Source organism: Sceloporus occidentalis, unplaced genomic scaffold (genome assembly GCF_023333645.1).
Source record: "Sceloporus occidentalis isolate IW3139 unplaced genomic scaffold, rSceOcc1.0.p SCAF_2, whole genome shotgun sequence".
In the NCBI taxonomy this organism is placed as follows: Eukaryota; Metazoa; Chordata; class Lepidosauria; order Squamata; family Phrynosomatidae; genus Sceloporus; species Sceloporus occidentalis.
In genome coordinates, this window is record NW_028316982.1 from 55,006,494 (window position 1) to 55,029,317 (window position 22,824).

A 22,824-nucleotide genomic window follows, 5' to 3' on the forward strand; every position below is an offset into this window, starting at 1 on the left:
TGCCGTCCCTGGGGCCCTCCAGGAGGGCTCTGAGGGCGGCAAGGGGCCTCTGGGGGGGCCCTTTGCCGTCCCTGGGGCCCTCCAGGAGGGCTCCGAGGGCGGCAGGGGGCCTCTGGGGGGCCCTTTGCCGTCCCTGCGGCCCTCCAGGAGGGCTCCGAGGGCGGCAGGGGGCCTCTGGGGGACCCTTTGCCGTCCTTGGGGCCCTCCAGGAGGGATCCGAGGGTGGCAGGGGGCCTGCTGCCGTCCCTGGGGCCCTCCAGGAGGGCTCTGAGGGCGGCAGGGGGCCTCTGGGGGGCCCGCTGCCGTCCCTGGGGCCCTCCAGGAGGGCTCCGAGGGCGGCAGGGGGCCTCTGGGGGACCCTTTGCCGTCCCTAGGGCCCTCCAGGAGGGCTCCGAGGGCGGCAGGGGGTCTCTGGGGGACCCTTTGCAGTCCCTGGGGCCCTCCAGGAGGGCTCCGAGGGCGGCAGGGGGCCTCTGGGGGACCCTTTGCCGTCCTTGGGGCCCTCCAGGAGGGCTCCGAGGGTGGCAGGGGGCCTCTGGGGGGCCCGCTGTCGTCCCTGGGGCCCTCCAGGAGGGCTCCAAGGGCGGCAGGGGGGCTGCTGCCGTCCCTGGGGCCCTCCAGGAGGGCTCCGAGGGCGGCAGGGGGCCTCTGGGGGATCCTTTGCCATCCCTGGGACCCTCCAGGAGGGCTCCGAGGGCGGCAGGGGGCCTCTGGGGGGCCTGCTGCCGTCCCTGTGGCCCTCCAGGAGGGCTCCGAGGGCGGCAGGGGGCCTCTGGGGGGCCCTTTGCCATCCCTGGGGCCCTCCAGGAGGGCTCCGAGGGACGGCAGGGGGCCTCTGGGAGGCCCGGTGCTGTCGCTGGGGCCCTCCTAGGGGCCCTCCAGCGCTGGTGGCCCCCCTAGGGGCCCTCCAGCGCTGGTGGCCCCCACCAGCTTTTTTGCCGGTCTGTGACGGGGCCTTGGGCCCTGTCAGGGGCCAGCAAAGGTGGGGAGGCCTGGCCCCCGGAGGGTGGAAGCTCCGCCCCCGGCACGCAGCCCCGCCCCGGAGGGTGGAAGCTCCACCCCCGGCACACGCCCCCGCCCCGGAGGGTGGAAGCTCCACCCCCCGCACGTGGCCCCGCCCCAGAGGGTTGAAGCTCCACCCCCGGCTTCGGCCCCCTAGTCGCCTGAGGGACACCAACCCGGCCCCCGGCTCAAAAAGGTTGCCTACCCCTGGTATAAAACATTCATGTACTATAGAGAAGGAAGTAGAAAGTTTAACATGTAACTGTGCCATAAAAATATGTTGGGAGAAATGTATAAATAGCCAAGCAGTGTATATAGGGTTGCCATAAGTCAGGACCTCCAAACCGGGACAAATGTAGGACAAATGCAGGACAACATTTTCAAATGTAGGACACATTTTTAAAAATGGAGGACATGCGAAAAAATTGATGCTTTTTTAGAAATGTTAATATAAATGCATGTTTCTTAGGCATGATCAAAATGGAGGACATTTTGACATTATTCATAGACAGATTGCAGAAATGTACTTCCCTTTCTGGCTACCCCCCTCTCCCCATTCCAAACAGCACATTTGGGCATTGAACATGGCTTTATTTTAACATTGCCTCTTGCATATTTCAGAGGCTTATTCCACAACCAAACCCTTTAGGTTTAACTCTGAACATGGGTTAACATGGCTATGCATATAGAACATGGTTAAACAAAAAGTGGATTTGCCCTAGGTTTCAGGTGTCTCACCAAGTATATTTCTCAGAAGTGTGTACTTGGTCAAGGGACTTTGGTTTTTCTTCATTTTGACTTGTTTTGTCTGTATTCCTCCCCACTAAATAAAGAAGACATGAAATGGAGTTAATGGGTACAAGTTGTTAAACAAAAAAGTCTTGTGAGACTCTGTAGGCAAGAGGTGCACCATGTTAAGAACTGCATTAAGCACACTTAGGCTGCTGCCACACTGCTTTCACTCTCATCACTCCATCCTATGGAATCCTGGGATTTGTAGTTTGTTGTGGTGCCAGGGCTGGGCTTTGAAATCTCAGGCATAAGAGAGGCAAAAGGCTTGGGCTGCATCTACACTGGAGAAATAATCTGGTTTGAGACCACTTTAACTGCCTTGGCTGAATGCTATGGAATTCTGGGAATGGTGGTCTGTTCCAGCACCACAGCAGAATGGCAGTTAAACCCCTGGAAAGCTCTCTGACCAAGGTGACCACTGCCCTCACCCCAAAATGTAGGGCACCCAAGCAAAAAATGTAGGACATGGCCAAAAATAAAAGCTAAAAACACCCATGTAATTATAAATCCATGCTTCTTAGCCATGATCCAAATGGAGGACATTTTGAAATTTGACAGAAGAGGATATGTCCTGGAAAAGGAGGAGGATGCCTGGTCACCTTGTCTCTGGTCCAAAATACACTGCAGAAATACAACAATGCTGGACTGAAATGCCCAGAGTTCCTCACCAAAGCTTCATCCACACTGAGGAAATAATCCAGTTCGAGAGTGACTTAACTGTCCTGGGTTAGTGCTGGGGAATGCTGGGAATTGTAGTACACTGTGGCCCCAGAGCTATCTCTGACAGGGAGTCCCATAACCCTCCAAATGTAGTTGAACTGCAGTGCCCAGAATTCCTCCCCAGGTGCATCCACACTGAGGAAATGGTCCAGTTTGAGACTGCTCAGTGCTGGGGAATCCTGGGAATTGTAGTCTATTGTGGCCTCAGAGCCATCACTGACAGAGAAGTCTCAATGTCTCCCAAACACTAGCATTCCCAGGATTATTATTCCTGCAGTGTGTGAGAGAGATATAAAAGCTAGGGACTGGATTCATTTGGAGGATCTCTGTGTCCAAAACACACTGCTTGGACTGCCAGGGCTCAGTGCTATGGAATCCTGGGAATTGTAGTTTATTGTGGCACCAGAGCTCTCTGACAGAGAACGCCAAATGCCTCACAGACACCAGAATTCCAGAGCATTGAGCTTTGGCAGTTAAAGGGGTCTCAGAGTGCAGAGGGGGGGGGGAGAGAAAAGCCAGGGAGTGTGAATGAGCAGCTCAGGCTGTGGCTACTCTAAGAGGAGGAGGAGGAAGAGGGAGGGAGGGAGCCAAGGGAAGTGGCCAGGACCACCGGAGGAGCCCCTGCTTTTCCTCATCATCACAGCCTCCTCACTGCTGGCAAGAGGCTCTGCCCCCAGGCAACGCCTCCTCTGTGGACCATTCAGCCTCCTTTTGTCAAAAGAGCTCTGGTGCCACAAGAAACTACAATTCCCAGAATCCCATAGCACTGAGCCATGGATGTTTAAGGGGGGGTCAAACTATTTCTGCAGCCTTTTGCTACCCCAAACCCCAAAGCAAAATCTCTTCCTTCACCAAGCCATTGAAAACCAACCCAAGTGGAGGGCTGATTGCTTCTTTCCCATTGGTCAGCTTCGGGAGAAATTTGCATATTACAAGTAAAGGTGTTTAGGGCCTCAAAAACGATCCTGTGATAAAGAATTACAAGAATACTGACGTGGTATACATTTAAAAGATGAGGCATTTAGACTCCCAGTGAAACATGAACGATTTATGGCCTTTTTTTCCTTTTCTCACTGTAACCTGGAAAGTAAGGCCTCTTGCAAGGCATATATACCAACGTGGGCGGGCAAAAGCTCTGAGTGGCAGATGTCCTGAAGACCTGCTCTCTAGGCTATGCTAGTGCGCCAGGCGGGGAGAGTGGCGCACAGCCGCGCAGGATGGCGGGGAGGAGGCAGGGGAAGGCCGAACCGGGGGCTAGGGGCCAAACCGGACTGGGACCGGGAGGGGCCCCCAAAAGCGGGCTTGTCATGGGGGCCGCCGGGTTATGGCATCCCTAAGTGTATATGATCTTTTCCATTTATTATTTTAAAAAGCAAGAATTGTCACTGTGTAAATAGTGCCTTTACACTATTAGAAAGAATACAAAGGTGAGTCTCTACCTGTTGTTTTGTTCTTTCAAGTTGACTCCAACTTAACAGCCACTCTGTTCTAGGGTTTTCTTGGCAGGATATCTTCAGAGGAGGTTTGCCTTCCTCTTAGCTGAGAGAGTGTGACTTGATCAAAGATGAGCATATGAAGGTGTTCTCAGGGGTAGTTCCAAAGCAGCAATAGGGTAAAATAGGAAAAGTTGTGTGAGGGAAGAGGAGACCATTAGAGTAGCTGAAACAAAAGTTGCAGGAAATGAGCATATAAGCAATAATAAAGAATAGCACAGCCATTGAGACCTTTGAAAAGAAGTGCAAGAAGCTTCTGGAGGGTTCTGAGTGCACAAAAAGTCTAATAAAGAGATTCAAAAGATGGTAATAGGGATGAATAATTTGACACCATATTTTGGATGGTTATGACTGGACAAAGGTGAGTCAATGAAAAAACTGAAGATTGTAGTAAAGATGAAAGGAAGCTAGGATACGGACTGAGGGGACAGAGGAGGGACTACGTTTTTGTAATATATAACAGGACAACCTGATTTCGTGAGAATCAAGGTTATTGAATGCTATAACAGTGCAAAATGTGAGAGAAATAAAACTTGGGGTGAGAGAAGCACATGTTTGCAAAATTATGTGTGTATAAGAAGATAGTTTGGAAACTGGTACAGGTACAAAATGTGACATTTAGGGGCTCGACAGACTGCCTTGAAAGGGCGAGCTGGAGGCACCCGTTCTTGCCCTTGAGCGATGCCGCAACAGCCAAACTGTGTGGTGTCCCTCCACACCAAAAAGAACCCGGTAAAAGTGTGTTCTTTTTGGAGCCCGTGGCAGATGCTATGAGTGCGCCATTGACACACTGTGGTGCATCGATGACATAAGCTTGGCACTGCTACATGCGGACACTGCACCTCGCTTGCATCATCATGGCAGGCCCATGTGGATGGGAGGCTGCCATGATGGTGCCATCGCTGGGCGCTAGGGTTCGGGAGCATGTGATTGCTCCATTCTCCCGAACCCTAATTTTGGCCCCGGGCTGCCGCAAAGCAACAGTCTATTCCAGGCGTTAGAGTACTTTAAGGAGTTAGGAGTACAAATTACATGTTATATCTGTTCTAGTTTCCACTTCAAAAGATCTGTTTTGCCCTACTGAGAATCATTAGGTTGCTTTCCCAGTACTCCAGGCATTTCCTCCCTGCAGTCATCACTCCTGACTTGGGAAACAAAATTCTGAGGATGCATTTTTTAAAATGTCCATTTGGTACTAAACAGTCTTTAGATGCTGCCTTCTATGTCTGTGTTAAAGCTGCAGTTGTATTTCCATCTTTTTTTTAATTTTGTAGGCCACTTTGGGAGTGTGCACTAAAAGGCAGATTATTTTAAAAAGTTTGAATGACAAAACACAGAGTAAAAGTATATTTATCAAATGGATTAACCTCACAAAACAGCACAGATAAAATAAACCCTACATGCATTGGTTAAAAAGAGACCAGCAATTTCTTGATTGAATACGAGAGGTAGAAGCCGTAGGTAAAAGTAGCAACAACGAGATGGCCAGTCATATTGAAAACCTTTTAGAATAAAAACATCTTCAAAAGGGACATCAGGAGAGGGAGATCCTAATGGGTTCCCTAGGGTGTCGCCACAGAGAATTCAAATAGTGACAGACTATAGTAAGGAAAATCTGAATGTGGAGAATTAATAGAACCACCAAAAGAGGGGACAGGCATAGGAGAGGAGAAAGGAGGAAGGTGTAAAGTTAATCTTGTACATATATTGTTGAATAGACTGAAAGGGAATTAAGGATAAAGGATAAAGCAGAAGTATTGAAATAGAATATAGTATGCTAAAAATAGAGAGTGTATCAAAGGCATGTTCTTGTATGCATACTTCCTTTGTTCTACTGTGTTAAAGTTTTTTATGGAAAGAATAATGATCAACCAACATCATATTACAGTTTCAGACTATGCTCTAGACCAGTGGTCCCCAAACTGTGCCCTTTAAGGGATTTTGGACTTCTGCTCCCAGAATCCCAGACTGTTGGCCAACATAGTTTTTCCAGTTTTTCTGGGATCTGAAGTCCAAAATCTCTTAAAAGGCACAGTTTAGGGACCACTGCTCTAGACCATCACTTCTTAGATTGAGTATAATGAGAAACCATGGCTAATTAATTCAGGAAACTGTCAAATGTTGTATGCCAGAAAGGGAGCAGAAAGTGCAAAGATACAGCATGCTGAAGCATGTTTTATGCATATCTCTGCTGGATTATCATGAACAATTAAGATCTGCAACAGTGTTGCATCATGGAATGTTTCTCTTTGGTGTTCCAGCATTACCCTGTTCCTTCCATCCTCTGCTCCATTTTAACTTTTGTCAGCATTTCATGGCCAATAAGCATGTTCAGGCCTTACTAGGTTGTTCTGGAATTCTTTTTCATACGTTATTTTCTGAGAATTTACCTCTATTCAAAGGAGCATTAACCGTTATTATAGGATTATAGCTAAATCTTACTGATCATGTCAATGTACAGTGAGCTGTAGCTATACTGTATATACTTATGTATAAGTCTAGCAATCTTAGTAAAAAAAATTGACCCCCAAAAAACTAGGTCGACTTACCCATGGGTCAGATTAGGTACAGTGGACCCTTGGTATCTGCTGGGATTTGGTTCCAGGACCCCCATGGATACCAAAATCCACAGATGGGCAAGTCCCATTGAATACAATGGCATAGTAAAATGGCGTCCCTTATAGACAATAGCAAAATCAAGCTTTGCCTTTTGGAGTTTATATATATATTTGGAAAATTTCAAGCTGTGGTTGCTTAAATTTGTGGATACAGAGGGCTGATCATGGCTGCATTTTAACTACAGTCTGCTCTCCCCATATGTGGGCTTGCACTCATGCAGATGGCAAGCCAAGGGGGAACAAAATGTTGTGAGCAGGAGCATGCCACCATTGAAATGAACGGGACTGGAGGTCCCATGTTTTTTCCCATATGCTGCGGGGGTTCAGAATGGCCCCCATGTATACAAAGAGCCCACTGTACTATCATAAAAGGAACCATCTGCTTTTTTAAGTTGAGTGGAAAAAGCCGAGAGCTAAGTCTGCACAGGGAGAACCTAAAAGAAGCACTAGTCATCTCAGTTCTCTCCTCTGTGGTATCACTTCTGGCCTTTTTAAATACCTAGGTGGAAAACAGCAGTGGTAGTTCCCTATTCATCCATTCAGCCTTTGGGGTGAGCACAAACAATTATGCCTGCCAGAATTTTGTAAGTTTTTTGGCATTGTTTTAATAATAATAATAATAATAATAATAATAATAATAATAATAATAATAATAGATTTATTTCTAGCCCGCCCAATCACGAAGAATCCGGGCGGGTGACAACAATAAAATACAACAAATTACAATAGAGTTAAAAAATCAAACCCTAGACCTACCACCACCCCCCATTCCCAGTACTAAAACAGAATTAAACAGTAATAATATTAAAACATTAAAAACATTGAACAACCAAAAAATAGGCAGAAACATTGGCGGGGGAAAATAGACAGAAGAGGGGACAAATATCACTATATCTGGGGAGGGTAACTAAGTTGGAAAGGCCATGCCCCTTCATTTTACCCTCGACTTATCCAAGAGTTATATCAAAATCCATATTTTTGGCCACATAACCTGCCCTCAACTTAAACATGAGGTCAACTTATAGTCAAGTATATATGGTAATAATTTTTATCAAAGGTTCCCTGAGACTTGAACATTTATTTCAAGGGTTCCTTCGGGGTAAAAAGGTTGACAAAACCTGATATAGAGTATAGTGTGAAAATGTGACAAGCAAGCATCATACAGGTTCATTCACATAAGAGCTATGAATAGGCAGCTCCCTATTGAGGATCTCTCTCTCTCTCTGTGTGTATTACATTCTAATAACTTTTAGTATTTTGGTAATTATGAATCTCATATTAGTTGTATTAAACCTTTTATACTACAAATCTTTTTCAGTTCCTTTAGAGATCAAGATTATTTGTCCTTAAGAGCACTTTTTCCAGTTGCTACAGTAAGAGATCTGGTATTACATTTTAGAAAAAGGAAGTTTATTCTGTATACACTGTTCTCTTGTAGATAAGATATTAAAGCAAATATATGGCATGCATCTCTGAGACTTAGGTTAAAGAGAATGCCCTGAATATACATGGGTTTGGGCCATTAGTTGATTGACTGATCATACCCTGCCAGTGATCAGTCAGATATTCTGTGTAGTTAAAAATGAATTGTGTAAATTCCAGATAATCTCTCTTTTTTAAATGTCTTAAAATTGTCCCTGGACACTTACATAAGCATTAATTTACCAGTTTTTCATTGAGACACTGCCCAAAACACACTGCATAAATGATCATTTGAGACTGCTTCAACTGCCCTGGCTCAATGCTAGGGAATTTTGGGAACTGTAGTTTTGTGAGACATTTAGTTTTCTCTGTCAGAGAGCTCTGGAGCTACAACAAACTGCAGTTCCCAGAATTCCCTATAACTGATACAGGGCAGTTAAAGCAGTCTGAAACTAGATTATTTCTTTAGTGTGGTTTGGACTGTTGTTTGTATCTTTGCCCTAAAGAGGTAAGTGACAAAAGTCACTTGCTTGCAAGTTGCTTCTACTGGCTGTTTCCACACCCAGATTTCTTTCTGTGGTCACTATTTGAATTCTGAAAAGGGTATTTTGTGTGACAACACTATAGGGACAACGTATTTGCCATTGTACCACTAGAGTCCTTTTGTGGTATGGGCCTGTCAGTCATACTTTTTGTAGAGTACCATATTATACCATCAGCCCTCTGTATCCATAGATTCTGCATCTATGGATACCAGTTCCATGGCTTGAAAATATTATTTAATTAAAAAAAAAAACCCCAAAAGCAAACCACAGATTTTGATAGCCACAGGGTAGGGGGTAAGGGTCCTGGAACCAAACCACAATGGGTACCAAGGGGCTACTGTACATAGATGATATTATATAAGTAGCAGTGGCAAACATAATATATTGGCCTGTTACAAACGGGCCTTAAAGTACGTGATGAGTGCGTGCTAGGGTTAGAAAGGGGCGTCCTTTCCGGACGCCCCTAACCCTAATACGTGCTCCGTGCGTAGAAAATGGCGGAGGCTGTTCCACACGGCCGCCGCCATCACTACGTCACGACCGCGCCGCCTCCAAACGAGGTGGCGCGGTTGTGACATATTGGGGCCGCGCCCGGGCGCCTAGGCCGCCCTTTCCGTGACCCCGTTTTGGAGCTCCTTCCTGGATTTGCGTCGCTGGGTGCAGCCTTCAGATGGCTGCGCCCAGTGACACAGAGGAGAAAGGGGCCAAGCAGCCCCTTTCTCCTCCTCCCCGCTGCCGCGGGGTGTCCTTGGGGCTTAAAGCCCCAAGGACACCCCTTTCCAGGCTGCGGGGAAGGGGCCTTTTGCCGCTTCCCCGCAGCCTGGAAAGCGGCGGATCAGGGCCTCAGCGGCTGCTGCTCTGGCCACTGAGGCCCTGATCCGGCTGGGAAAGGGGCAGGTGCAGGCCGCCGCTTTTCGGCGGTCTGTAACCCGCCATTGCTTACTTTTTCAAATTATTTTTTTCTCCTTTTTCTGCCATCAAAAAAAAAAAAAAAAAAAAAAGAATGTGGTGAAAGGAAATAATCAAATTAATTAAATAAGTGACCTTTTATTTATCTTAAATATTTATATCACACCTGAAACAATTGATTTTCAAGTAGTTTACAAAAATGAAAAATATAATTTATTTATTCAATCAAAGTGAATTAAATTTACATCCCATTTTGCCTTTATGGGGTTCAAAGCAACTTATACATTAAAACTTTAAAACAATAAAATAATACAACTAACATACTGTATTACTAATTTTACTTCATTTGTATGCTGCCTTTCTCTTAGAGTAGGACCCAAGGCAGCCCCCAAAGATAATCAGTTGAAAAAACTAATAACAAAATTTTTAAAAGATAAAAAATTACCACATGGAACAGTACAAAATCATTTAAAAGACTTACAAGAGTTTTAAAAAATAAATACATTTTAATAAGAAGCCTCCCTGTTTACACATTAAACGCCTGCTTAATCAATAAGATCTTTGCCTGGTGGCAAAAGGAAAGCAGAGAGTAGGCTGGCTTCCCATGGAAGGGAATTCCAGATGGTGGAAGGAACCACTGAGAAGGCTCTGTTTTGTCCTCACTAAACAAGCCTGTGATGGTATCTAAACCAAAAGAAGGCCCTCTCCTGGGGACATACAGCCTGTCAGATAGTCTGGACGTAGGTGTTATATGTCATGACCAGCATAGAATCATAGAGTTGGAAGAGGCCTATTAAGTCACCATACAGAAATACACAATCAAAGCACAGATGGCCATACAGCCTCTGTTTAAAACCCTCCAAAGATGGAGACTCCACCACACTCTGAGGGAGTGTGTTCCACTGTCAGTCTTACTGTCAGGAAATTCTTCCCAGTGTTTAGATGGCGTCTCTTTTCCTGTAGTTGGAATCTATTGCTGTGTCCTAGTCTCTGGAGTAGCAAAAAACAAAGTTGCTCCATCTTCAGTATGACATTCACTCAAATATTTAAACAGAACTATCATATCACCTCTTAACCTTCTCTTCTCCATGCTTAACATACCCAGCTGCCTAAATCGCTCCTCATAGGGCATGGTTTCCAGACCTTTCACCATTTTGGTTGCCCTCCCTTGGACATGCTCCAGCTTGTCAACATCCCTTTTAAATTGTGGAGCCCAGAACTAGGCACAGTATTCCAGGTGAGGCCTGGCCAAAGTAGAATAGAGTGGCATAATTACTTCTCTCAATCTAGACACTATGGCCCGTTACAAACGGGCAGGAAAGTACGCGCGGAGTGCGTACTAGGGTTAGAAAGGGGCGGTGCTTCCGCATCCCCCTAATCCTAGTGCGCGCTCTGCACGCACAAAATGGCAGCGGCCATTCCACACGACCGCCACCATGAGGATGTCACGACTGCGCCGCCTCTATACGGGGCGGCGCGGATGTGATGTCCTTGCTCCGTGCCAGGGCGCTTAGTGCGCCCTTAGTGCGGAGCAGGAAGGAGCTCCGTTTCGGAGCTCCTTCCTGGTTTGGTCCGCTGGGTGCAGCCTTCACATGGCTGCGCCCAGCGAACCAAAGGAGAAAGGGGGCAAGCGGCCCCTTTCTCCTCCTCCCTGCTGCCGCGGGGTGTCCTTGGGGCTTGAAGCCCCAAGGACACCCCTTTCCAGGCTGTGGGGAAGGGGCCTTTTGCCGCTTCCCCGCAGCCTGGAAAGCGGCGGATTGGGGCCTCAGTGGCTGCCGCTCTGGATTCTGAGGCCTCGATTCCCCGGGGAAAGGGGCGGGTGCATCCCCCCCAAACAGGCGGTCTGTAACCCACCTATGCTTCTATAGATGCAGCCTATAATTTCATTGGCTTTTTTAGCTGCTACATCACACTGTTGACTTGTGTTCAATTTGTGGTCTCCTAGGTCTCCTAGATCCCTTTCACATGTACTGTTGTCAAGCCAGGTGTCTTCTGTCCTGCATTTGAGCATTTTAGTGAAAATATTTTAAAACTGATAAGAGATGGCGTAATTGAGCAGTGCCATTTTTGGTTGAAAAAATTTTCACTAATGGAAGCATCATCACAGATACTTGAGCTTTTTATCAGGAAATGGGAAAATAATGTTCAGGCACTTTTGTTTGGATATGCTCTACATTGTAATCCCACATGTTTCTGAACAGTAAATCCTATTAAATTCAGTGAAGTTTACATAGATTGTTTTAATCTCTTTGTAATTGTTGAACAATGCAAATCAAGCATCTTCAGTATAACTAATCCTAGTCCATCTAAGTTGTATGAAAGAGTTTTCTGGCTCAAAAATAAGAAAGGTCCTACTCTAAGGACGTGGACTCTGATCAGATGAGGAAGAGCTATGTGTGCATGCTAAGAGTGTTTGAAACATAGGATAAATGGAATTGGAAACAAGATGATGAAGACACCACAATGGTGCCACAACTGACCTTGGCATAAAGCAATATTTTCCCAAGACACTAATTCCATAGTCTTGTTTTATTTGCTAATTCTCCAGGCTTCTTATCTTATTTATTTCAAGGATTTATATCCCACCTTTCTTCCACAATGGGATTCAAGGAGGGTTCTTAACATGATAGAGAGTTAAAGGTCAATTAGATCTTGAATATTCAACTTTACGTTTCTATTTTTAAGCACTTCCTTAAATACTCTGTGAAGAGAATGGAAATGAACCAGATGTCAGAGTAATAAAACTAAAATGTGAAACAGCTTGACTTGTCTCAAACTACTTTAGAAAATATTGAGGTGGAGTCAAGCCTGGCAACTTCAGTAGTCAAAACTCAACGAAGTTTTATTTATACTACAGTACGCCCTTGCTTTATGCGGGGATCCATTGAAAATAATGGGACTTGTGCATGCGATGCAGCACTGTGTGCACGCTATTTTATTTCCGTTGCACGACTTTCAGTGTATGATGTGGGCGCACTCTATTCATATTTCCATACCAGAGATGTTCATTGTCAGAACTAAACAGCAAGCATTGTTGTCTACTGTATATCAGCTATAAGTATGCCAGAGTATCCATGGGTCAATGTTAGTACTATACTTTAACTCTTATTTTAAAAAAGGAACCATCCCCTAGTGAAAGGCAAGAGTATAATCTGTCCTGGAAGCACTGACCCCACTCTATTCTCTTATCCGTCCAGCTTTTAGGATGAGCACAAACAGTTATGCCTACTGGAATTTTGTTAAGTTCTTTGGCATTATTTTCCTTTGCTTCGTGCATTAGATCCTTTGTTATGTGGCCCTAAGTTTTACCCTTGACGTGTCCACGGATCATATCAAAATTCATATTTGTGTATATACGGTAATTAAATTACACAAAATTTCAGATTTATGGTGGGTTCAATTCGTATTTGTTGCACTTAATAAATACATATTCCCCTCTTGTTCCCACACCGCTCCTGATTTGTTATTGCAGTCAGTCATTGCTTGACGTTGCCTCCCCACCAGAGATATGCACCACTTGTGGTTGAAATCACCATGTCTCCGCAATAACTGTTTTATTACTTCATATTCCATCAGTTAACATTCCTAGTATGTTATGTCAGGACATTTGTATGTGCAACTCCTGACAAGTGTTAGAGAAAATTAACATCATTTCCAATCCACCCCACCACTTTCCAAATCATCAGTACTACCTTTGGGCTGAGGGCTGAGATTTCTGCCATTCTTATGAAGTACACACTTGAACAGATACTTAATGGGTAAAACAGTTCCTTATCTAATTGAACTTATGAAGGGTCTTAGCATGGTTTAACAGTTACATTGTCACACCAGCTGTTCCTCCCTGTTCTGTTACTGATTTGCAAACTTTATTGCAAATAAGCTGTGAATTGTGCTGTGGCATATTGGCAGGTGGAAACCCTCAGGCAGGCATTGAGATGTCATGGTCCCATTTGATAATGAGTAAAAAAAAGTTTTGATCTTGTTCATATGACTAAAGAAGGTGTACTGTGGAAACACTGAGGTGGAGAAGAATGAAGAAACTGGGAGGCACTGGTGTTGGAGGCAGCCATTGGCTTTGCAAAGTACAGCCTTGAGCAGGAGTATCTGTGAGCGGACAACATGCCTATACTTGCCACTTTATATTGTGTGTACAAGGGAAGGAAAAGATGCTGACATTCTGCCAGGCATTTTAAAAAAGTATTTTAAAACAGAACAGCAATCTCTCTCCCCCCCTCCCCCCCGAGCAGTCCAGATTCCCTAAAGACAGTAACATCAGTCTTCAGGAAGGCAACAGTAACGATCTGGTATGGCTCCATTCTTATGGTCCTTCACTCAACTTTTCATTGGATTGCTGAAAATGAATGACGAATCTGCTCTTGATACTCAGGGTGATTAAAAGATGAAAAGATAAACAATATAGTAGGATCTTAATATCTGTGTGAGATTTGAAAAAATGCGGATCCTCAAGTCCCATTGTCCCTAATGGTGGTGGCGTGATGTGTGCATGGCTGCGTGCACGCACCACCGTTGGGGACAGTGGGGCTTGCCATCGATGGATGCTTAAACCTGTGGATGGTAAGCCTGCGAAAGCAAGATCCCACTGTTTTATATTACTGTAGTATTTTTTGTGTTCTTACAAATAGGATCACTGCTGAAGGGCTACTTTACATATTCTCTATACAAAAATACAACAAACACTTGTAGCAAAATGAGTTTCCTGTGAAAGGTTGTGCAGTTCCATACTGATATGAAATTGGGTGGGATCAAGATAAAACTCAGCAAAGTCACCCTATAATAGTGTAATATCTTTAAGTACCATACTGAAAATTTGTAAAACAGCATAAATTAATATAGTGTCGTTCATCAGTGGCATTAGTTTGGGAATCTGAAGTCTTATTTAATAAATCCTGTCTTTCTTTCAGCTGCAAGTTGCAGAATTAGTTTATGAAACATGTGGCCAGCCTGTATTTTATCACAATCATTTAATCTTCTCGCCCTCACTGAAACTTGGCTTCCGGCCCACGATACCGCTACCTCTGCTGCCCTTTCTCTTGGCGGTCTCTCCTTTACCCACACTGGCCACCCTGAGGGTCGCGGAGGAGGGGTCGGCATCTTATTATCAAAGTCCTGCCAGTTTCAGGTTCTCTCTACTCTCCCCAGCTATTCCTTCTCTTCATTTGAATTACACTCCATTAGACTCTTTTTTCCTTTGCAACTTCGGGTTGCCATCATCTATCGTCCTCCTGGTTCAGCGTCTCAGTTTTTCACCGATTTCGAGTCTTAGTTGATGTTTTTTCTTTCAGATACTGTCCCCTCCCTGATCTTAGGTGACTTTAACATCCACCTCGACGATCCCAAGAACTCCTCAAGCTCTCGCTTCAGCTCTCTCTTAGCTTCCTTCGGTCTCCAACCCCATTCCAACTCTCCAACCCCTTCCCTTGATCACTGTCTTGACTTAGTTCTCCCCTCCAAGTGTGTCGTGTCCGACTACTCGGCTTCTGATTTTCCACTATCTGACCATCACCTACTTACCTTTACTCTTACCTACATTCCACCTCCCCGTCATACCATCCTCCGCCAGTTCCGCGATCTTCATTCTCTTGACCTTAACCATCTCACTCAGTCCTTGGATTCATCCTTCGCTTCTCTCAATCTTGGGGACTCTGCTGACTCAGCTATGTCTTTATTAAATTCTACTCTCTCCTCAACTCTTGACAGCTTTGCCCCAGTATCTACGTGCGTGTCTTCCTCTTCCTCTACGACTAGGCCTCAGCCCTGGATCACTCCAGGGTCCTGCTCCCGAGCAGCCAAACGTCTCTGGAGAAAGTCCAGGGAGTGGGCCGACTTTATCCATTTTAAGTTCATTCTTTTATCCTTTTCACGCGCCCTGTCGATGGCAAAACAAGACTACTTCAAATCATTGATCTGTGCCAACGAGAGGTGCCCGCAGCGCTTGTTCTCCTGTTTCAACACACTGCTAAAACCCTCTCCTCCCTCTGTCTCTCCATTATTTTCTCCCTCCAACTTCGCCAATTACTTCATTACAAAGATCACTACCATTCGTTCTGAGTTAACTCCTCATGATTTGGCTCCCACCATTAATCTCACCCCTCCTACTAATAAACTCTCTGTGTTTCCTCCTGTTTCTTTGGAAGAACTCTCTTCGCTGCTCATCGAAACCCACTTCCTTCTCGTCTTCTAATCTCTATAGCCCCCTCTTTGTTACCCTCCCTCCTCTATATCTTTAATCTCTCTCTCTCTCTCTTCGGGTTCCTTCCCCTCAGTCTTCAAACATGTCTTAGTTTCCCCTATCCTGAAAAAACCCTCTCTCGACTCCTCTTCCTTGGCTAGCTATTGTCCAATCTCTCTTCTTCCTTTTCTCTCTAAGGTGTTGGAACGAGTTGTCTATTCACGCTGTCTTGAGTTTCTTGAAACCAACTCCATTCTGAATCCCTTCCAGTCTGGTTTTCGCCCACGGCACTCCACAGAGACGGCCCTTACTAAGATCTCGAATGATCTTTTGCGGGCCAAGGCGAATGGCCTTTATTCTATCCTTGTCCTACTCGATCTGTCTGCGGCCTTCGACGCCGTGGACCACTGTCTCCTAATAGATGTACTCTCTGACCTTGGTTTCTCGGGCCTTGTTCTCAATTGGTTCACATCTTACTTGTCAGATCGATCTTTTTCAGTGGTCTCGGGTGGTCAGACCTCGTCTTCTGTCCCTTTATCTGTTGGAGTTCCTCAGGGCTCTGTTTTGGGTCCCCTTCTGTTCTCTTTATACACACTCTCCCCTGGCAAACTTATCAGTTCTTTTGGTTTCTCCTACCATCTGTACGCCGATGATACCCAACTGTACCTTTCCACCCCTAATCTTTCACCAGAGCTAGAGCAGCAAGTGTCATCCTGTTTAACAGCTGTCTCCCACTGGATGCATCATCGGCGTCTGAAGCTCAATATGCCCAAGACTGAGCTTCTTGTTTTCCCTCCTAAGCCCACCCTTCACTACTCCTTTTCTATTTCTGTCAATAACATCTCTATCCAGCCGGTCCAGGAAGCCCGCAGTCTTGGTTTCATCTTTGACTCCTCTTTGTCATTTATCCCTCAGATCCAGACTACAGCCAAAGTCTGCAGATTTTTTCTCTACAATATCGCCAAAATCCGTCCATATTTCTCAGCTTCTACCGCAAAGACACTGGTCCATGCCCTAGTGGTCTCACGACTAGACTACTGTAACCTCCTCTTGGCAGGGCTTCCCCTCTTTCCTCTCCACCCATTAATTTCTGTTCAGCATTCAGCTGCACGCATTATTTCACTTGCTCGCCGTTATGCTCATGTTTCCCCTCTGTTGTCCTCCCTTCACTGGCTCCCTTTTCCTTTCCACATCAGGTACAAACTTTTGCTACTCACCTTTAAAGCCCTGCATGGGCTGGCCCCTCTTTATTTAACCGATCTTCTCTCTCCCTACATCCCTACTCGCACTCTCTGCTCTGGTAGCCAAAGTCTCCTCTTTCAACCCAGGATCTCCTCTGCCCCATCCCGGATCCGTCCCTTCTCTCTTGCTGCTCCTCATTCCTGGAACCTTCTTCCTCTGCATGCACGGCTCATCACTTCCCTAACCAGCTTTAAGGCTGAGCTGAAAACCATATTGTTTAGGGAAGCGTTCTCAGGGAATTTGTGATTGTCATCTGACTGTCTGACAATATTTGATGTGATGTGAGTTGTTTGATATTTGATGTTTTTAATTTGTTTTTTCTTTTCTATATGGTAATTTTATCTATTCCTCTTTTAATTGTTATTATTTTAGAATGTACGCCTTGGGCAGGCTTTTATATTCTCTTTAATTTTATAATTACAGCGCTTTAGAAATAAAATTTAATAATAATAATAATAATAATAATAATAATAATATTTGCAGAACAGAGCAAGAGAATATTATGCGCCCACTACCAATCCTTTGGTGGGATGGGGAAATCTTGTATATGAAGTCATCATCTTCTACTAGGATATAGCTTCACCTTTTGACCATGTGTGTATAAATTCTGTATGATTCCTTGAGTGATGAAATAGTGGCCCCAGGAATATGGAAATTGCTTGCAATATAATAATAATAATAATAATAATAATAATAATAATAATATGTTTTATTTATATACCGCTGTTCCAAAGATCATAGCGGTGAACAGCAAGTAAGCTAATTTGCCCCCAACAGTCCGGGTACTCATTTTAGCGACCTCAGAAGGATGCAAGCCTGAGTCGAGCTTGGGCCCTTTTGCTGGTCTTGAACTCGCAACCTTGTGGTTTTGAGTGAATGGCTGCAGTACCATTTATAGATGGGATCAATAGAGAGAGAAGCTTATACCCTAATTGTTTTGGTGGAAATGAGACTGAATGCAATTTGAAGGTGGCACCCCTTCAAGCTTCCCTCTTTGCTAAAGGGCACAGTGGACCACAGAGGTTATTGTAGTTCAGAGAATCATGCACTTCTTGAAATCTGACTGAACAACAACTTTCAACATCGACTCATGGGCATTACAGTCTAACAACATTTGGAGAAGCACATGATTCCTGCTGTGTTATAGAGTGTAATGAGGTGACATTCTGGATTGAGAAGTGTGTTTAAATAATATGGCACTAGTTCCTGCATCTGAATATGTTTATCTGAACATTAGTAGCAGTTCCTACTTCTGAACATCAACATGTTTCTCTCTTCAGAAGGCCTTCTTAGGCTCATACATTTCCTCATTTCATCCATTCAGCCATCCTGCAAGGCGGGAGTAACATTTACCAGTTGTTATCTTTAAAATGGAGCACTGAAAGATGATGGCTTGTTCCCAAACACTGTGTAGGTAAGATAGCTTTACTGAAATAGAGGCTGTTCATCACAATGTAAATTATTATTTTTTATCTATGAATTTGTGAACTTAAATACTGAAACTGAATCTGTAAAAAAAATTGTCTCGCAGGCTCCTATTATTGTTAAATGCCTTTGTGTTGATCTTGACCTATGGCAACTCTATGGATGAGACATCTCCAGGCCCCCCTGCCTTCTACTTCTCTGCCAAGCTCCTGCAAACTCATATTCGTGGTCTCTTTAATAAAATCCATCCATCTAATGTGTGACCTTCCTCTCTTTCTACTTCCCCCCACCTTTCCTAACATTATTGTCTTTTCCAGTGATTCATTCCTTCTCATGATGTCTCCAAAGTATGTCAGTCTAAGTCTTGTCATCTTGGCTTCAAGGGATATTTCTGGCTTGATCTGCTCTAACACCCATTTGTTGGTCCTTGAATCTTCAGTACTCTTCTCCAGCACCACATCTCAAATGAGTTGATTTTCCTCCTAGCTTCTTTCTTGGCTGTCCAGCTCTCACATCCATACATGGTAATAGGGAATACAATGGCCTGTATGATTCTGACTTTTGTTCTGAGTTGTATGTCTTTGCATTTTAGGATCTTTTCTAGTTCTTTCATAGCCGCTCTCCCCATTCTGAATCTTCATCTGATTTCCTGACTACAGTCCCCATTCTGATCAATGTTTGATCCCAGATGTGAGAACTCTTTTGCTATTTCTATTTTCTCATTGTTTAGTTTGAATGTGTGTGAGTTCGCTGTGGTCTTTATTTTTGTTTTCTTTATGTTCAACAGTAAGCCTGCCTTTGCACTTTCTTCTTTGATCTTCCTTAGTAGTTGTTCCGGGTCTGTGAGGTTTTCTGCTAGTATTATGGTGTCATCAGCATATCTCAGATTGTTGATATTTCTTCCTCCTATTTTCACTCCCTCTTCCTTGTCCAAGCTCCTTTCCTTACAATATGTTTTGCATATAAGTTGAATAGGTAGAGTGATAGGATGCAGCCTTGTCTGACTCCTTTGCCAGTTGGGAACCATTCTGTTTCTCCTTGTTCTGTCCTTATAGTAGCTTCTTGTCCTGGGTACGGATTCTTCATTAAGACTATCAGATGTGTTGCTACTCCCATTTCTTTTAAAAGGGCCTTTCATGATCTGCGCAGTCAAAGGCTTTGCTATAGTCTTTAAAGCACATGCTGATTTTCTTTTGGAATTCCCTGCTACACTCTGTTAGCCACCATATATTTGCAGTGTGATCCCTGGTATCTCTTCCTTTCCTGAATCCTGCTTGGACCGCTAGGATTACTCTCTCCATGTATGGTTGGAGCCTATATTGCAGAATTTTGAGCATGATTTAGCTTGCATGGGAGAATAGTGCTATGGTTCTATAGTTGCTGTACTCTCTTGTGTCTCCTTTTTTTGTGGATGGGGGAATCTATATTGATTGCTTCCAATCTGTTGGCCATAGTTTTGTTTTCCATGTCTTTTGACATATATTGGTTAGCACTAGAGTTGACTCTGTCAATGTGGATTGAAACAGTTCTATTGAAATATTATCTGTTCCTGAAGTCTTTTTTTTTTTTTTTTGCCATTTCCTTTATTGCAGCTTCCACCTCAGTTTTTAGAATTTGGGGTTCATCTTCATATGCCTCTTTGTTCTATGTGTTCTTCATGTTGTCATCTCTTTTATATAACTCTTCTATGTATTGCATCCATTGTCTTTTTATTCCTTCCTGGTGTTGAATTATGTTGTTTTTATTGTCATAGAGTGTCCTGGTCCTTGGTTTGAACTTTCCCGTGGTTCCTCAAATCAAATCAAAGGCTCCTATTAGGACCCTCCTATCTTGGATTCCAATAAATAATAATTTAAATGTAAATCTAATTTATATGTTAACACCCTATTTTTAATTTTTTAAACATTTATTTTTTATCAGCATTGATTCTGTCTCAAGTGCTGTAATACAGACAAGAGGAAACCAAAAATTTACCAAAATAAATGGAGTTAGTTCAACTTCAAAAGTCAGTTATGAAGTAAAGGTGTTATCTGAAGCAGGGAGCTGCCTTATCTTATGACTGTTAAAGTATTGCCTGGAAATCTTTGGTAATCCTGAAGTTATCTCCCTATGTTTATTATCTGTTGGAGGAGACCTAGAATTTGAACATACTTGTTTTGAACATAAGAACTGGGCAACTTGCAAACAGAGACAGTAATAATCAGGGGCTACCTCTCATTTTATTCATCACCTAACCAGTTGAAGGTACAGTCGTGTATTATAGATAAAAACGTGGATTACTTGCCATGACTTGACAGGATGTTTACCTTGTTAGTATGAGGATAATTGAGGTTGTGGTTATCACAAAATATTCTTTTTGTCTGCTTCCATAATCCTTCTCTGTTTCTAAGCACTATCAAAGCTTTGATTAAAAGGGTTATATAATTTAGTACTGAGATGATTATTCTTATGATTAGTGTACTGTATCTGGATATCTTCACAGAATTTTTCTGTTTATTTTGCTCTGTGCTCTCTTTTGGGAGATGGGCTGAATGGGGCACATATAATGAAAGACCTGCATTGAATGAACTAATCAGTTTATCCAGCTTCGGAGTGTTTCGCTTAGTGGTCCTTAACAGCTCAAACCTAAGTTATCTGTGGGGCTGATCAGAGTGGCCTCTTCATTCTGTGGGTACTGTTTAATGTAGAGCTGTGTTACATCTTTGTAGAACTTGCTTTTTTATGTAGGAAAATTCTCTGCTATATTCCTTTAAGTAAAACTGTTCCTTTGTGTTTTCCATATTTAGGTTGCTGTACTTGCTTCAGCAAGAGACCTCCAGCACTGAAATGAAAACGGAGTGTGCAGTGGTGCTAGGAAGCCTTGCAATGGGTACAGAAAACAATGTAAAATCTCTACTGGACTGCCATATCATACCAGCCTTACTGCAAGGTACTCCTGTGTTTATTGCTGTGTTTGTTTCTTGATTACATAACTTGTAAGAACTACAAAAAATATCTCAATGTGTATTCACAGGGTTGCTGTCACCAGATCTTAAATTTATTGAAGCTTGCCTCAGGTGTCTTCGCACCATTTTCACCAGCCCTGTAACTCCTGAAGAACTATTGTACACAGTAAGTTTTAGACAGCAGGTGAATGTAGTTTATCTTCTGCCATGACAATTCCATGTATTGTAGTGTTTATTTAATATGTATTGATAATATATTTTTCATCTGTTGAAACAATATTTCGAAATGTTGCAATACTAATAGAGCTAGTAATTCATTTATAGTAATAAAAAGAATACACATGATAGCATATATTGCTTGAGGTGGAACTGTGCTAAGGGCATAGAAATTGGAAATTGCAAGACCATTTCTAAAACTCACATTGGCTGTGTAGGACCTAGGAACCCTGACCCTTGACCTGCAGAGACCCCCCCCCCCCCATGATAGGGTGAGAGGCCTAATGGAGTATGGAAAGTAGATTATCAAATAGTGTTGTTAATCAGAGCAGTGTTTCGTCACTGCAGAAAGCTCCCTTTTGCTCATGTTTATCGGTAAAGCATTCTTCATACTGACAGTGATTTATAAATAATAAATAATGGCAGTGATATTAAATGAAAACTGGTAAACGTGTGGCCGATAAAAACGAATTCTGATTAATATATGTGCATTTGTTGTAAGATACTTCAAGCCCTTTCAAGCTCCTGTTAGCTTCTAAATCTAGCAGACTCTAGCCATCTGTTTCCAAGTAATTCTTAGCTATGCTGAATGATAGAGTCATAGAGTTGGAAAAAACCAAAAGGGCCATCCAGTCCAACCCCCTGACATGCAGGAATATACAATCAAAGCATTCCCAACAGATGGCTATCCAGCCTTTGTTTAAAAAAAATCTCATTATACATGACAGAATTCTGCTGTTAGAGTTTTTCATTTATGTATAATTTGTGAGGCTGCAAGCTTTTTGTTAACTTATGAATCTGAATGAACCAGAAAAAGGCTGCATTAGTACATTTAGCAAATATACAATAACTGCTTACTGGTGTTTAAATTTTTAGTTTTAATGTTCATTTTCCCTCCTGATTTTCTAGGATGCTACAGTTATTCCTCACCTCTTGGCACTGCTCAGTAGGTCTCGATATACTCAAGAATACATATGTCAGATCTTCTCACATTGCTGCAAAGTAAGAAAGGAGCTTGAATATTCTCTAGTGGGGTCTGTAAAAATCAAGTGTTTATTCACTGTGTTCTTTTTTCTTCTAGCATTCAAAATGCTGTTTCATTAAAATATTTTTTATTTTGGATTGAAGTAGTGAGCTAGATATTACTTACAGGCCTTCTGGGGTGTTGCTTTTAAATACAATTAAAAACTGGGAATTAGGCTGTATATGTTAAAGGTTAGTCAGGACAAAATTCTTTCAGGATGATTGCATATAAAAGTTTTTCACTAAAGCTCTCAAATCAGAGCAACATGAACTGTTTCTTAT

The 22,824-nt window shown here is 43.4% G+C and overlaps 1 protein-coding gene across 6 annotated transcripts in view; it reads left to right on the forward strand.

The window, feature by feature from the left end:
* Positions 1-22,824, forward strand: part of ARMC8 (armadillo repeat containing 8) — an 88,671-nt gene that overhangs the window by 21,632 nt on the left and 44,215 nt on the right. For 5 of the 6 annotated variants that reach the window (XM_089509457.1, XM_089509455.1, XM_089509456.1 and 2 more), the window contains 3 exons: positions 21,145-21,287; positions 21,372-21,469; positions 22,429-22,521. In XM_089509457.1, coding sequence (XP_089365583.1) covers positions 21,145-21,287; positions 21,372-21,469; positions 22,429-22,521 — 334 coding nt within the window. Of the gene's footprint in view, positions 1-18,288; positions 18,348-21,144; positions 21,288-21,371; positions 21,470-22,428; positions 22,522-22,824 lie in introns of those variants that run through there. The other variant, XM_089509460.1, reaches the window with a different exon arrangement.